Source organism: Heloderma suspectum, chromosome 5 (assembly GCF_057233095.1).
Source record: "Heloderma suspectum isolate Gila_16-S chromosome 5, 16-S_ref, whole genome shotgun sequence".
NCBI classification, from domain to species: domain Eukaryota; kingdom Metazoa; phylum Chordata; class Lepidosauria; order Squamata; family Helodermatidae; genus Heloderma; species Heloderma suspectum.
In genome coordinates, this window is record NC_139462.1 from 165,028,161 (window position 1) to 165,043,546 (window position 15,386).

General features: G+C 44.4%; 1 protein-coding gene across 1 annotated transcript in view; it reads right to left on the reverse strand.

The window, feature by feature from the left end:
* The window catches only part of LOC146344778 (collagen alpha-6(VI) chain-like), an 81,995-nt gene that overhangs the window by 25,011 nt on the left and 41,598 nt on the right, over positions 1-15,386 (reverse strand). The window contains exons 16-19 of the mRNA XM_084859815.1: positions 14,516-14,560; positions 14,354-14,407; positions 13,248-13,307; positions 11,896-11,961 (exon numbers count right to left, since the gene is read on the reverse strand). Coding sequence (XP_084715941.1) covers positions 11,896-11,961; positions 13,248-13,307; positions 14,354-14,407; positions 14,516-14,560 — 225 coding nt within the window. The remainder of the gene's footprint in view (positions 1-11,895; positions 11,962-13,247; positions 13,308-14,353; positions 14,408-14,515; positions 14,561-15,386) is intronic.

Genomic DNA, 15,386 nt, shown 5'->3' on the forward strand with positions numbered 1-15,386 from the left:
AGTGCCGTCCCGGGGGGATTCCGCAGGGGGGCAAGAGGCCGTTCTGCCATGGGTTCCGGGGAGCTGCATTCTTTAGAATCCAGCCTCACTGGAATCGGTGGCAGAATTCTCTGCCATCCCTACCTACAATAGAATGCAAGTTCCCTTTAAAATGTGGAAGCAAATGCCAAGGCAAAGTGCAGAGCCTATTTTTTCAGCTGGATCTTTATGAAGAAAAATACTGAACAATTTCATTATGGATATTTTAGTCTGCGAAGTTAGGGCTCTAATTTCTTTGTCTGAAACACACTCTATACCAGTAGATTCTGTGTTTGTGCAATTTAATTTTCTTTCCTCCAGGAACTTTATGCATTATGGGCTCATAGTTATGAGTGTTTTAGAGCTCCCAGTGACATCACTCAGTTCAAGTGCCTGTGATGGTAGAAACAGACCTGCTGGAGAGATGGACAAATTTATCAAGTTCGATTCTGCCCACTTTCTCATTTTGCCAACATTACATTTGTCCCACCCAGTTTCCACATCAGTTTACAATCCCCACCCCCACCCCCCGGCAAAGTCCTCATGAAACTTTGTACATATTTTTCCGAATATACACATTTTTGTATGCACTTTTCCTAATGCACTCACTTTTTGCAGGTGGCTTGTCTAACGTAATGTGTTTTCTGTGTGCACCGTTCCCTAATAATATATACATTTGTGTGTGCACATTTTCCTATTGTATGCATTGTTGTATTCGTTTTTTAAATTTGCGAACTGCATCGCAAAATTTGGGAAAGTGCGGATATTGCTGTATAACTGTGTTCCAGTTCATTGTCAAGTTTGAGAGGTGCAGATTTGGTAAGTTCACCTTAAAATGCGAACTAGGGATGTATGAATCCCCTACCTGCCAGTCTGGGGGGGGCGTGGGGGGGAGGCAATCTGTTCCTCCCCCCAGAATCCTTGCTGGCCGGCTCTGCTCCGCAGCGATTCTGAGGAGCTGCCAGCTGGCTCCGAAGCACCAGCGATACAGCTGCCATGCCGTATCGCTAGCTGAAGGGGACTTGACTGACTGCGGATGCAAATGGTGTCCAGGACGCCATTTGCGGCCGTGCTTTTCATTCACACAATAGCCTAAATAAAAATATTTGCATAGCCTATCGCGTGAATGAAAAGCACAGCTGCAAATGGCATTCAGGACGCCATTTACGGCCGTAAAGGCCTTAGGTTAAGGTAAACACAGCCATTTACAGCTGCATTTACCTTAAACTAAGGCATTTACGGCTGCAAATGGCGTCCTGGACGCCATTTGCGTCTGCATTCAGTCCCCTTCAGCCAGTGATACAGCATGGTGGCCGTATCGCTGGCAATCCGGAGCAAGAGGATCCGGCTGAAGAGGATTCCACGGGGAGGCGGAGGTAAGTTTTCCGTTCTGCCAGAGACTCTGGGGGGCCAGATTCTTTAGAATCCGGCCTCATTGGAGTCCGTGGTGGAATTCTCCGCCATCCCTAATGCAAACTGAACAAATTTCTCACCCATCCCTACCTTGCTGTTTCCGGCAAGAAGTTGGACATTTTATTAAAACACTTGGTCTATTGATCTGACTAGGAGTGGATATTAAGGAGGCTGGAAAGACCCAGCACCCTGATAGAGTATTGCTGTCTCCTCAAAAGGGCACCCCCTGTAATTTGGAAGAGGAGAAAAACAATCCATAGAGGGTATATGGTAGGGACTTAGTTCTAAGGCAGCGTTCCACAGTGTGGCACCCGGGGAGCCTGTGCCCCCCCCCGCCCCACCTGCTACACACACATGCACACACACTGTACCTGCATTCTGGAATGTAGGGATGGCTGAACACACCTCTACCTGCCCTGCTATGCAGACCCCCACCAGCCGCCCACCCCTGTTCGCCATACGCAGCAGTCCACGGGCGCCTGACGAGTGGCATGTGGTGTCCCACTTCTCTGCCAAGCCACCATTCTGCAAAAAATGACAGCTCAGCCTTTTCTGTAAAGGCCAATTCTACATAAATGGCTGTCATAAAGAGGCAAATTTACACAACATTAAAGGCGTAGATCATTTATGTATGTAATGTTGTGTAAATGAGCCACGATTTACATAAAATCCTTTATGGAAAAGGTGAAGCCACCATTTCCCACAAAATGGCAGCTTGATGCAGGAGCAGGGACCGCCCGCTTGCCCACCTTGGCGCGTGCTGAGTCGGGCAAGCATGGGGTTCTGTGGACTGGCATCCAGGGGGCTGAGCTGGTGGGAACCCACTGAGCTCGAGCCCCCAACTGGACACTCACAACATCCGTACTGAAATGTCCGTATAGAGCTGAAATTGTGCTATACATGCAGAGAAGTCTCAATCAACATTTAGCTTAAGTGTATTTGCTCAACAAACATGCAAATGCTGGTATAGGAAGGAAGATGCATGTCACTAGGAGGTACAATTGAGGCAGCTATATGCAGAACATGGCATAGTACAATTGCCTCACTATTTCATACCACGTAGCCAGAAGTATAAATTTTTAGAACCAATATCTATAAGTACGGATTCAGAATTCTGGACTGTCGTTCACATGGTGGCAAACTTATTTCTGGGTAACCCTAGTTACCACTGACAGTCCTAACTTGGGCATAATTCAAGAAAAGGCTATTATGGAGAAACCAAATCATTCATGGAATTTTCACATGATTTATCTATTATGCTAATAGAAATCTTGTGGAAACTTTATGAATCTTTTGAAAATGTGTTCACAAAATTGTTACATCTTTTGTTTGAAAACTGCACAGTTTTTCAGCATAGACTCCCTCTCTTCACCTTGGCACTTCCACTTCCTCAGAAATAAACCTGAACAGATTAAATGTTGACCTGTGGGCCTTTAAAACCTTGCTGTCCAGAAACACCACTGGGACCGTGGGATCCTTTTCTTCCCTGTGGCAACAAAAAACAGTGCTTAAATGTTATGTTCATCAAGACATAGGATTAACATGACGTTGGTTTGTTCCATTACTTATGAGCCACCAACGATGGGGGGGTGTATGCCACTGGCTGTCCTTCCTGAATGGTTAGTGCCCCACTTTTGTCAAACCCCTTGAATTACAGCTGGAAGTCCTGACCTCGCTCCCATCTGGGTGTGTTTCCTTTCAACTTCAATGTGGTGGTGTACAGAGGCCAACTGCCAAAACAGTTATCCTTGTTCCAAGATTTCTGGCCCTAACTGTATATTGAACCACATTTGTCAGTCAAGAAATTAATTGCAGTGGCTATTCTTGTGATGTGGATCCAGTTATGAAAACAGAATTCCGTTCTATGTTGGAATTGAAAAATACATTTACAAATCAATCACCACACTTAATAAATCGGAACATGTGAATCCATTTATCCCCCATCCATGACATGGCTGAGTGAAATCAACAAAACAATAGAAACATCTGGAAAAAATATGGCAATGGAAGTGTTGTGTAACATGACAGTAAGATACACTGTGCTTCCAGGACTACCATGGGCACATGGAGTTCTCTCATCTGCAGAGTCAAGGTGGGGGGAAGTATCACAGACACAGAAAGATATGTGCATGGAGTTACTCCATCTCCTAAAGTGAAAGTAGGCACCTCACATAAGTGTTTCATGTACGCATCAGATCACATGTGGATTTTTGAGTCAGTGACATTATAGCTCTGGGTTTTGTAATTATGGACTCTAACTTATTTATTTTAAATGTTATTAATTGTCCAAAGACAAAGAGAAACAAACAAAAATGCATCAAATTATCTAGCTATTTACTAATTTAGGGATGTTGTTGTTCAGTCGTTCAGTCGTGTCTGACTCTTCGTGACCCCATGGACCATAGCACGCCAGGCCTTCCTGTCCTCCGCTCTCTCCCGGAGCGTGCTCAAGTCCATAATTTAGGGATAGTATTTTTATATTCTTTATAGTTCTAGGCATCTTTTCTTGTTATACATTTTACAGCTAAATTAAAATAAACAGAATTTTAAAAAATCAAATGATTTTTGTGGGCATTTCAGGAAGTGTCTATTTTGCTTAAATTATGATAAACAGGGGAATATTGGAAACTTAGATTAATTTATAGGACAACCTAACATATCATCATGATGAGAAAGCACTTCTATAAATTAGGAAATTATTTATACATACCTCAGGGCCTTGATGGCCTCTTTGACCCTGGCATCCCTAAGATAAGATCATTACAATAAGTTAGAAATTTAGTAGCAACTTTTTAGACCTCATGTTATTAGGACTCATTATTAGAACTTACAGCTCATCCTTATGCATGTTTACGTGTGAGAAGGTAGGGCTTACTCCCAAGTAGGTGTGCATAGGACTGCAGCCTCAATGCAGTCTATAGTTCTTCAGATAAATACCTTGAGAGTACAAACCTATACATGTCTACTTAGAAATAAATCCCATTGAATTCAATGGGGCTTACTCCCAGGTAATGTAAGTGGGTATACAATTGCAGCCATAGAGAGCTTTGTCATGTGATCTGTTTAAATTAACACATGCCTTATAAAAGCACCAAAAATGATGGATGCACCCACCCCTTAAATGGCAAAACATGCATTTTTGTGATTACATTTATACTAACATTCCAAGGATAAAACTCTCCAAAGCTGACATCTGCCCCAGAGGCCCCAGTTATGCCCTCAGAAAGTGAACTTCCCCTGTTCCCCTGCCATGCCCCCATGTCCAGCTAGTTTTCCCACTTGTGCTGGCAAAACCAATAGCCCTTCAGCAGAAACGTGACTTGACCAACCTATGAAAGAACAAGGGCAAGCCAGTTTGACAAGGATCTGCTGGCAGAGATTTCCAGGGTGAGGATGCCACCACCAAAAATGCCCTGATCCTTGTAATCATCAGCCTGATGATGATCATCATTCCAGGTGAATGACTGGCTACGAAGGTGGTGCCGACGAGAGAGATTTGGATTCTGGGACCACGGGCTATACCTCCTGGACGATGGGCTGCTGGCAAGGGACGGGTTGCACCTCAAAAGGATGGGAAGAATATGTTTGGCCACAGCATGAAGAACTTCATCAGGAGGGCTTTAAACTGAATCCTATGGGGAAGGGAGATGTAAAGTTGGGGGTAACAATGGACGTAGGCTCATGCACTGCAACGGAGAGAACAGCTCTATTAGCACCAAATAATAGTCTTCAGACACATGTAGGAAGAAAGCCAGACTATGAAGCACATGGTCTTCGATGTCTATATACTAATGCCCAGAGTATGGGAAACAAACAGAACAAACTTGAACTCTTAATACAGGAGGGAAATTATGACTTGATAGGTGTAACTGAGACTTGGTGGGATGATTCTCATGACTGGAATACAGCAATTGAAGGATATAACTTGTTCAAAAAGAACAGGAGGAACAGAAAGGGAGGTGGAGTTGCACTGTATGTGAAAAAGACATATCTCTGCACAGAAATACAGGAGGATGAGCTTGGTAGCCCCATCGAGAGCATCTGGATCAAAATAAATGGAGCAAAGAATAAAAGGAACCTGATGGTCGGATTCTACTACCGGCCACCCAATCAAGGAGAAGACGAGGATAAAACTTTTGAAAAGCAAATAGCCAATGTTTTAAGGAAGCATGATGTAGTAGTAATGGGGGACTTCAATTTCCCCGATATTTGTTGGGAGACAAATTCTGCAAAACATGGCCCCTCCAGGAAATTCCTGACTTGTGTGGTAGATAACCTCCTCCTACAGAAAGTAGAGGAAGGAACTAGAGGATGGGCTATCCTTGACTTGATCCTAACCAACAGAGATGACTTAGTGGATAAAGTAGCACCTACAGGAACTCTGGGGGAAAGCGACCATGTTGTACTTGAGTTCTCGGTTCTAAGGGATGCAAAAGCCGAGTGTAGTCAAACATGTACCCCGGATTTTAGGAAAACTGATTTTAATAAACTCAGAACAATGATCAGTAAGGTCCCATGGCAAGTGACGCTAATGAGAAAAGGAGTCCAAGATGGGTGGGAGCTTTTAAAAAAGGAAATTCTCAAGGCACAATTACAAACAATTCCAACAAGAAAAAAAGGTGGAAGACAACAGAAGAAGCCAATGTGGCTTCACAAGAAAGCTTAGAGATGACCTGAAAACAAAAAAGGGCACATATAAGAAGTGGAAAGAAGGCCAAGTAACAAAGGAAGAGTACAGGCAGGTAGCACAGAATTTCAGGGATGGCGTCAGGAAGGCTAAAGCTGAGAACGAGCTGACATTAGTGAGGGATGCTAAAAACAACAAAAAGGCTTTCTTCAGCTACGTGCATAGTAAAAGGCAGAGGAAAGAAATGGTGGTTCAGCTATTAAATAAGGATGGAAAAATGATAACAGATGACAAAGAAAAGGCAGAGGTGCTCAATTCCTACTTTGGCTCAGTCTTCTCCCAAAAGAGGGTCTATGACTCCCCTGGCAAAGGCGAAGTACAGGCTGAAGGGGCAGGATTGCAGCTGGAGATCGATAGGCATATGGTCAAGGAACACCTAATTAATCTGAATGAGTTCAAATCTCCAGGGCCAGATGAACTGCATCCTAGAGTAATAAAGGAACTGGCAGAAGAACTCTCAGAACCGCTGCCTACTTCTCTTTGAGAAATCATGGAGGACGGGGGAAGTGCCAGATGACTGGAGGAGGGCTAATGTGGTTCCTATCTTCAAAAAGGGTAAAAAGGAGGAACCTGGGAACTACAGACCAGTCAGTCTGACATCAATCCCTGGGAAAATTCTGGAGCAATGATAAAGCAATCCATCTGGAAGCACCTTGAAAACAATGCAGTGATGACTCGAAGCCAACATGGATTTGTCAAGAACAAATCCTGCCAGACGAATCTGATCTCATTTTTTGATCAAGTCACCTCCCTTGTGGACTGTGGGAATGCTATAGACATCATATACCTCGACTTCAGCAAAGCTTTCGACAAAGTGCCCCATGATATCCTGATGAGCAAACTAGCTCAAAGTGGGCTAGATGAAACAACGATCTGGTGGATCCACAGTGGGCTACAGAATCGGAATCAAAGAGTGCTTATCAATGGGATCTTCTCAAACTGGGGAGAGGTAACAAGTGGGGTACCGCAGGGCTCAGTCCTGGGCCCAGTGCTCTTCCACATTTTTATTAATGACTTGGAGGAGGAGGTGCAGGGAATGCTGATCAGATCTGCAGATGACACAAAATTGGGCAGGATAGTTAATACTTTGGAAGACAGAAACAAAATTCAAAGTGATCTTGACAGACTGGAGCGCTGGGCAGAAAACAACAGAATGACATCTAATAGGGATAAATGCCAAGTTCTGCACCTAGGAAAAAGAAACCAAATGCACAGTTACAAGATGGGGGATATGTGGCTCAACAACACTACAAGCGAGAAGGATCTTGGAATTGTTGTCGATCACAAGCTGAATATGAGCCAATAATGTGATGTGGCTGCAAAAAAGGCCAATGCTATTTTGGGCTGCATTCATAGAAGCATCGCTTCCAAATCCTGGGAAGTACTAGTTCCCCTCTACTCAGCACTGGTTAGGCCTCAGCTGGAGTACTATGTCCAGTTCTGGGCGCCACACTTTAAGAAGGATGCAGACAAACTGGAGAGGGTTCAGAGGAGGGCAACAAAGATGATCAGGGGACTGGAAACAAAGCCCTATGAAGAGAGACTGAAAGAACTGGGCATGTTTAGCCTTGAGAAGAGAAGACTGAGGGGAGATATGACAGCGCTCTTCAAGTACTTGACAGGTTGTCACAGAGAGGAAGGCCAGGATCTCTTCTCGATCATCCCAGAGTGCAGGACACGGAATAATGGGCTCAAGTTACAGGAAGCCAGATTCTGGCTGAACATCAGGAAAAACTTCCTGACTGTTAGAGCAATATGACAATGGAACCAATTACCTAGGGAGGTGGTGGGCTCTCCCACGCTGGTGGCGTTCAAGACGAGGCTGGACAGCCATCTGTCGGGGATGCTCTGACTTGGATTCCTGCATTGAGCAGGGGGTTGGACTCGATGGCCTTGCAGACCCCTTCCAACCCTACTATTCTATGATTCTATGATACCAGCATGCTGAGGCATCAAGAGCAGGGTAGTAGCCTAGAGACTTCAGAGTACGGGAAGGTTCATCTTTGAAAAGTTTTCTTTAATACCCTTGGGCCAGTCCAAGGCAGTTTGCTGTCTCTCTCCCATTCCACATACAGAAGCTGATCCAAGTGATAGTTGAACAAACCTTGCTTCAATGCTTACAGTGGAGTAGCGTCCTCCACCACACCTGAGAACAGCAATGTAGCTTAGGAGTTGCATGACAAGCTAGGTAACACCCATAAGCTCTGTCCTCCAGCACCTCACTGCTGCTCCCCAGCATCTGCCACCTGAGGCGGCCACCTCATTTTGTCTAATAGAAGGTCCAGCCCCAAATGGCCTACATCAACTCTGACCATTTAGGGCTTTAATTATTAACTACAGAAGTTTGAACTGAGCTCCAAAGCAAACTGAGGGATGTCAGAGAATTTCTCCACGAATCTCGGGGAGGCCGAATGGCAGCGCATTCGGCCCCCTGAAATTGGTGGAGAAACGGTCTGCCCCCCCGCGCCCCCCCCCCCGGGATGGGACTTACCTTGTGCGAATGTCCCTGGCGGCGGCAGCGGCTCCAGCAGCGGTTCGGCGGCGGCAGCTCCAGCAACGGTTCAGCACCGGTTCAGTGGCTGCGGCAGCCGGTCTTCCGACCGGCTGCCGCCACTGCCATTTCCAAGTTAAAAAAACAAACAAACAAAAAAAGTGATAGGCTACGTAAAGATTTACGTAGCCTATCACAGCTAGATTTTTTAAAAAAACACCGTGATAGGCTACGTAAATGTTTACATAGCCTATCATGGCTGTGTGAAAAAAAAAACAAAAAACCGCATGTCCGCAAATGGCAGCGCCCATGGGCGCCGCCATTTGCAGATGCGCAGGGTTTTTTTTTTCTTTCACTCAGCCGTGATAGGCTATGTAAACATTTACGTAGCCTATCACGGCTGACTGCAGGGACGCAAACGGCGGTGGCTACAGCCGCTGCCATTTGCGTCCCAACAGGACAGGATTCGCAGCCGGAGGGATGGGGCGCTTCCCCCCCAGCCAGAATTTCAGGGGGGAGGGATGGGGCACCTCCCCCCCGGCCAGAATTTCAGGGGGGAGGGACGGGGCGCCTCCCCCCAACCAGAATTTTGGGGGGAGGGACGGAGCACCTCCCCCCTATCGCGAATCAACTTTCGGGTTCAGGTAAGTGACTTTCGTACATCCCTAACTGAGAGCCAATGAAGTTCTCATAACATTAGGTGAAATCGTATGCACGGTTAGACAGAAAAAAGGCCTACAACTCCCAGCATACCCCAGTTAGCCATGCTGGCTGGGCCATGCTGGGAGTTGTAGGCCTTTTATATGTCTAAACATGCATAGGATTGCACTTTTAATATGTTTTCCATAATCCTTTTCAGGCGTTTTCCCCTCATGCAAATACAATAATGTGAAAGTGAGAATGGGGCCATGTTTGCTGCTGGCCTGCTGTTCCTGTGTCCCCCACCTCCGCCCATCCACACTTTGTGGAGAAGTTCTGAAGCAAGGAGTCTCAGTAATGCAGTCAAAATGTTCCCAGGGCACGAATGACAGTGGTGAAGGCCCTGCTCCACAAGAGAAGGTGCATCCTATTGGTGTCAGTGCCTAAGCCCCCACCGATTTTAGTGGGGTTGGATTGCATGAAGTGGATTCAAAAGAACTGCTCTGACCATACCACTGTGCCTCAAGCCATTTCCCAGACTTGGGTATCAAAAAATTTAAGGCAAATGAGAATAGTTTCACACAGGGAAAAGCCCTATAAAACTGTAATTAAAACATGTTCAAACTGATTTTTATTTGTAGAAGAGGAAAGCTAGGGTTTACTGCTTGTTTATGCCTATGGCCAGGAATAGATCTGGAGAAGGTTATCTCACAAAGTGGCTCTCCGCCTTGGATGACACCATGAAGTTCTTCCATGGGGAAAAACAATGTCAGCATCTTCTTTTCTTTTGACTCTTACTCTGGTTCCTTGGGAGCCTGGAAATCCTGTGCGACCTCTTGGTCCTCTCTCACCCTGGAGACAAAACATTGAATTTTAATTTGATTTACTATGCACCAGGTTTTGGGTTTTTTTCCTAAGCTCCCAGCCTATTGTCCCCTTAAACAGACAGAAGTTGGAGACTAGAAAAAATGTGCATTGTGATATTATTTATGCAATGTGTGTGGGCTACTCACTCACTTGCAGAAATTAAAAACAGAAGAGCTGGCTGTCATGCACCCTGTGTACCCTGGTACACAATACTAGCACATTTTTGAAAAAGGAAAGGGTTAATTAGCACACATGTTTATCGCAACTATCTTGCAATCTCCTACCACTGATCCAAGGCTGTGCAAATGTATATGGCAAAACTATTCTATCTCACTATGTGCTAGCTTTTTTGCGCACAGAGCACAGCTATTTGGAAGTACGTTCCACTGAAATCAATTGAACTTACTCACAAGTAATGTGTGTGTAGGGTACAGTCCTATACCCACTTAGCTGGGAGTGCCTGGGAGTAAGTCCCATTGAACTCAATGGGACTTACTCCTGAAAGTACATTTCTAGAGATTGATGTAAGATTGATTTGGTGCCATGTTCCAGTCTACAATCAGATGAGGTGAAGAAAGTCATCCTGGATTTTTGAAGAGTATTAAGGGTGCTTACCAGACAGTCATGGACCTAGTTCTACATAATGACAATGCATCATTTAAAAAACTGATGGGTTGTTGTGCATGGTTAGTTGTTGGGTTAGCCACTGGGTTGTTTAGCCCCTAAACAACCCAGTGGTCTGGGATCACACATCACGCTACACAACCTATGAAGGAGCTGATTGTGGGTTGTGTGCTAAAGTGGAAGAGGTTTAAAGACATGGGTTGTCATTATGTGTGAACAGCCCCATGGTGTTGTTGTTGCTTGTCCACTGAAAATCAGTCAGCCTCATAGCCAGCCAATGTTTGGCAGGGCTATGCCCAATCTAGTCTGTGTAAAATTCCCTGCACTTCTTTCCTGTATACCCTTCTTGTTAATGTTTCTGAAGACCCAGCCCTTTTGTTCATGACCATTCTCGTTGTGGTAACTGGCTGCCACTATAATGATGATGATGTATAGTACTTTACGAAGCATGAGAAGGCAGATTCTTACTCTGCGGGGCTACAAATGTCCACAAGGAAGGAGGGGAATGGAGGCAGGGGTAAAAGGGGGAAGAATATGCAATTATTTCAGTTACACAGGCTTAGTTACAAGAAGGTATTGGAACTAGAGGGTCTAGCCAACAGCTTCACAAAAATGGTGAGTTTTGAGGAGAAATTTGAAGCAAGGTAGGTGACATCATGGAGGCATTTTGGTTGGCAGCTCCAGGCATAAGGGGCAGCAAAGGAGAAAGAGTGGAGTCCTCTGTGGTTCAGGAGACTTTGGGGATGACTGAGGCAGTGGAGGTGGGTGAGTGAAGCTGAGAGACAGGGCTGTCTCAGGAATCAGGATGTAAGAGCAGAGACGTAAGAGCAGGGGGTGTCCTTTTTCACCTTCCTTATGCCATATTCCTTTTTACAGAAAACAGGCTGTCTGAATAGCTCAACATGAGCATAAGCTTCTGTGATGCACACCATTGGAACTGTTGTGTGAATTGAGTGATGCCTTGCAAAATGGTGGCTTCTATCCATGGCAATCAATTTTGATAACCTGTTTGCCATGCACAGGGAGTGGGATGGAAGGGCTTGCCAGAGCTATATAAGTCATGCACAATATCACCCACTTATTATACTATATTTCTATGGAAACTACTTTTCATAGATGAGTAATAAAGAAACATTGTGTAAAAATAGCAGGTTACCTCTCTTCCTCTTTGTCCTTCCAAACCTCTCGGTCCTACTATGTTATTATCTACCCCAGGATTACCCTAGATGCAAAGGGGGAAAAATGTTAGGATTGCCATGCTGTTAAGACTTTTTTCAGCAATGAATGATCCTCTGTAATTCAGCAATGAATTACAGATTAGCATACTAGTGCAATTTTATTAAAAGACTGCACCAATGTAAGATGAATCACTGGTAAAGAATCAGCCCTATCATATATCAGCGATACAAATCAAAATGACTGTAATGGGTTCTCTCCCTTGCCACCTGTAAATCTATAAAATCCAAATGAATAATACTAGAATCTCAGGCACAGAGTAAGAGGGCCAAGAGGGGTCTAAATATTAGCAGTGACACTAGACAGATATAGGTGGATGGATGGATATTGTTTTGGCCCCTGCCTTCGGGAATGCTCCCCCCTATGTTGTTCAGGAGGAGCCAACAGTTATGTGCTTACAGCACCTATTCAAAGGTGTGTCCCCCCCCTCCCCGGCATTTACTGATCACTAAACACTGGGCCTTACTGCCTTGGATTTAAAGTATTTTTGATGTTTAATGTGTATTTGTTGTGATGTTTATTGTGTTTTATTTGTTCCTAAGCAGTTTCGAGATAAGGATGGGTGAGAATTTTGTTTCAGTTCATTTCTGATAAGAATTTATCAATGTTTGCAAATTCCTTCATATTTGGGAATGAAAGAATTTGGGGTTAAAGGGGGGGAAAGAATGTTGGAGAAACCAAAATTGACAGATTCATCCATCCAGGCCCAGGGCTCTGACTGAGTGCCTAGTTCTTAAAAGCCTGGGTTTGAATCCTGGTGTATTCAACTGTGTTTGTGGTGCCGAATTACAGCTGGCAACTCTTTTTCTCTGACAGGTTCTTCATCTCTAACCGTTACATGGCAGGCAGGTATCATAGTCCTCTCCACACTGAGAATTTGGCCAGTGCAGATCGGTGAGAATTTCATTTGAATTCTTTTTTTTATTATAGTTTATCAAAATTTGCACATTTCTTCATATTCAAGACAGAAAGAACATAAGTTTTTTTAAAAGCTGAATGTGGGAGAAACTGGAACAGATTCCTCCGTGCTTTGTCTCAGATAGTAAGCAGTCTATAGAGAGAGGTGGAGGGAGAGAGAGGGCACATACATGCACGTATGTATATACATATACACACATATACATACACTACATATAGATATACGGCAGAAGCAAAGAGGGCTGTCAGAGTAGTCTGGCCCACTCTCCCTGCTCCCCCAGAAAGCAGAGTGCAAAAACCAGAGTAATAAGCACACCATGGGTTTCCCTCCCACTTGCCTCTGGAAAAACTTACATCTCCTTGAAAACCCTTCTCACCACGTTCACCAGGGTTTCCCTGTGGTCCTGGACTGCCCTTTAAAAAAATAAAACATTTGAGAGAGGTTTACAACAAAAAACAGAAGAGAGCAATCTTAATTTTGTGTGACTGATGTTTTTGGCAACTGATGGATTCAAGTGATTCTGGTTTCTCTTCCACTTCTGATTTAGGCCCAATGAAAATATACGCTTTCCAGGGTAATGAGATTAGAAGCAACCCGCCGGGAGGCTCTCCATGCCACTACTTTGATGTCATCTTGGTTTTTCAGGTTAAGACCATTTATTCTCCCAAGCATTGTAATGTCTTATGCTGCTTTCCCATTTACAGTTTCAATTATTATGGTATTCATTTTATTACTTCTGTTGAATGCTGGTGTTACTGTGCTTCCGTTCTACTGTAAAGCTTCCTTGGGGAAGTTTCTTTCAAGGACATGGTATCATTTCCTCTCTTTCCAGTGTTCAGTCTGTGCATGCTGTTGTTTATGAAGCCAAAACTGCACCACCCATACACAAGAGGGATGTATTGGTAGGCTTGAGGGCACCCCAGGATTTGCAGAAGTACAAAAAAATCATTAGAAACCCCCACCCCCCGCACACACGCGCACGCACACACACACTAATGATAAGTAAAAAGCCAAAACAACCCAACAAGGACTGAGCGTGTTCAATGGCCACAGAATTCTGACTGGCTGTTTAGGGGGTCAGGAGGGGGAGGGATCGGAAAAGCGGGGAGCAGGAATGGAGTAGAGTGGCTAGAATCTTGAACAACAGAATTTCACGCTGCAACATTTTGTTAAGAACATAAGAAGAACCTTGCTGGATCAGATCAAGGGTCCATCCAGTCCAGCATTCTGTTCACACAGTGGCCAACCAGCTGCCCACAGGAAACCCACAAGCAGGACATGAGTGCAACAGCACCCTCCCACCCATGTTCCCCAGCAACTGGTGTACATAGGCATACTGTCTCTGATACTGGAGGTAGCACATAGCCATCAGGACTAGTAGCCATTGATAGCCTTCTCCTCCATGAATAAGGATTGCTAGTCCCACTTGTAAATATCTAAAATGAGTAAATTAAATTACCTGATAGCCTGGGTCACCATTTTCTCCTTTAATTCCTGGAAGCCCAGATGAGCCCTTAAAGATAAAATGAATGAGAAATACTGCACGTGATTTACTCAGTGTTTAAAACAAAATTCTTTCACTAATTCAAACAGACCACTGAAACGAAAAAGAAGATCTTACAGGCTCTCCATTCATGCCATCAATTCCTTTCTCCCCTTCATTTCCCTGCAAGAACAAATAACACCAGGAGTTTTCTGCCAAATTCCTTGCTGTATCAAGTATGTGTTGCTGAAGCTGCTTCCTGATAAGAATCATAAAAAAGATATGTCCGCTATTTTTTCCCCCAAGTTCTTTCCCTTCTATTGGAATCAGTTGGGTTTTTTTTTCTTTTTGTTTTGACATTCTTCTTTGCTTAAAGGAGCTACGTAGTCCAGTACACAGGGAAACCAGGGGTAGGCAACTAGTGTCCCTCCAGTTTTGACCTACGATTCCTATCAGCCCTAGCCAATATGGTAAGGGATCATGGGAGTTGTAGGTCAAAACAACTGGAGTTGCTCATCCCTGTTCCCCACAAGTTGCTCATCCCTGTTCCAAGGGCTGGTTCACATATCCATATGTGCATATGAGTTACAGTTTGATGTGGGGTGGACTGGGCATACGTTGCCCAACCTGGGCCTGACTTAAACAATTAAAAAGCTCCAGAACTTCAATTATTGACATCCATGTAACTATGGTCTCATTTGTACACGACATACAGAGCAACCCTATGCATGTATATTCAGTCATAAGTCCCTCTGACTTCAATATGATTTACTTCTAGGGTTTTTCTACATGAGGCATTTATCACACGCTCATCATTTCCTACTCATGGTTTTTATGGGTTCTTTAGATGATGTTGTGACCCTCCAGGTTCACTTCTGTGTCAACTGGCACTTTCGGTGAGTTTTTTACTTTTTTTAGATCAGGGAAAAGGCGGCATTTAATTGTGAAAGCAAAATAAAGTGTGATTTCCTTTTGTGTATTTGCACTAATCCGCTATACCACAGTGCCA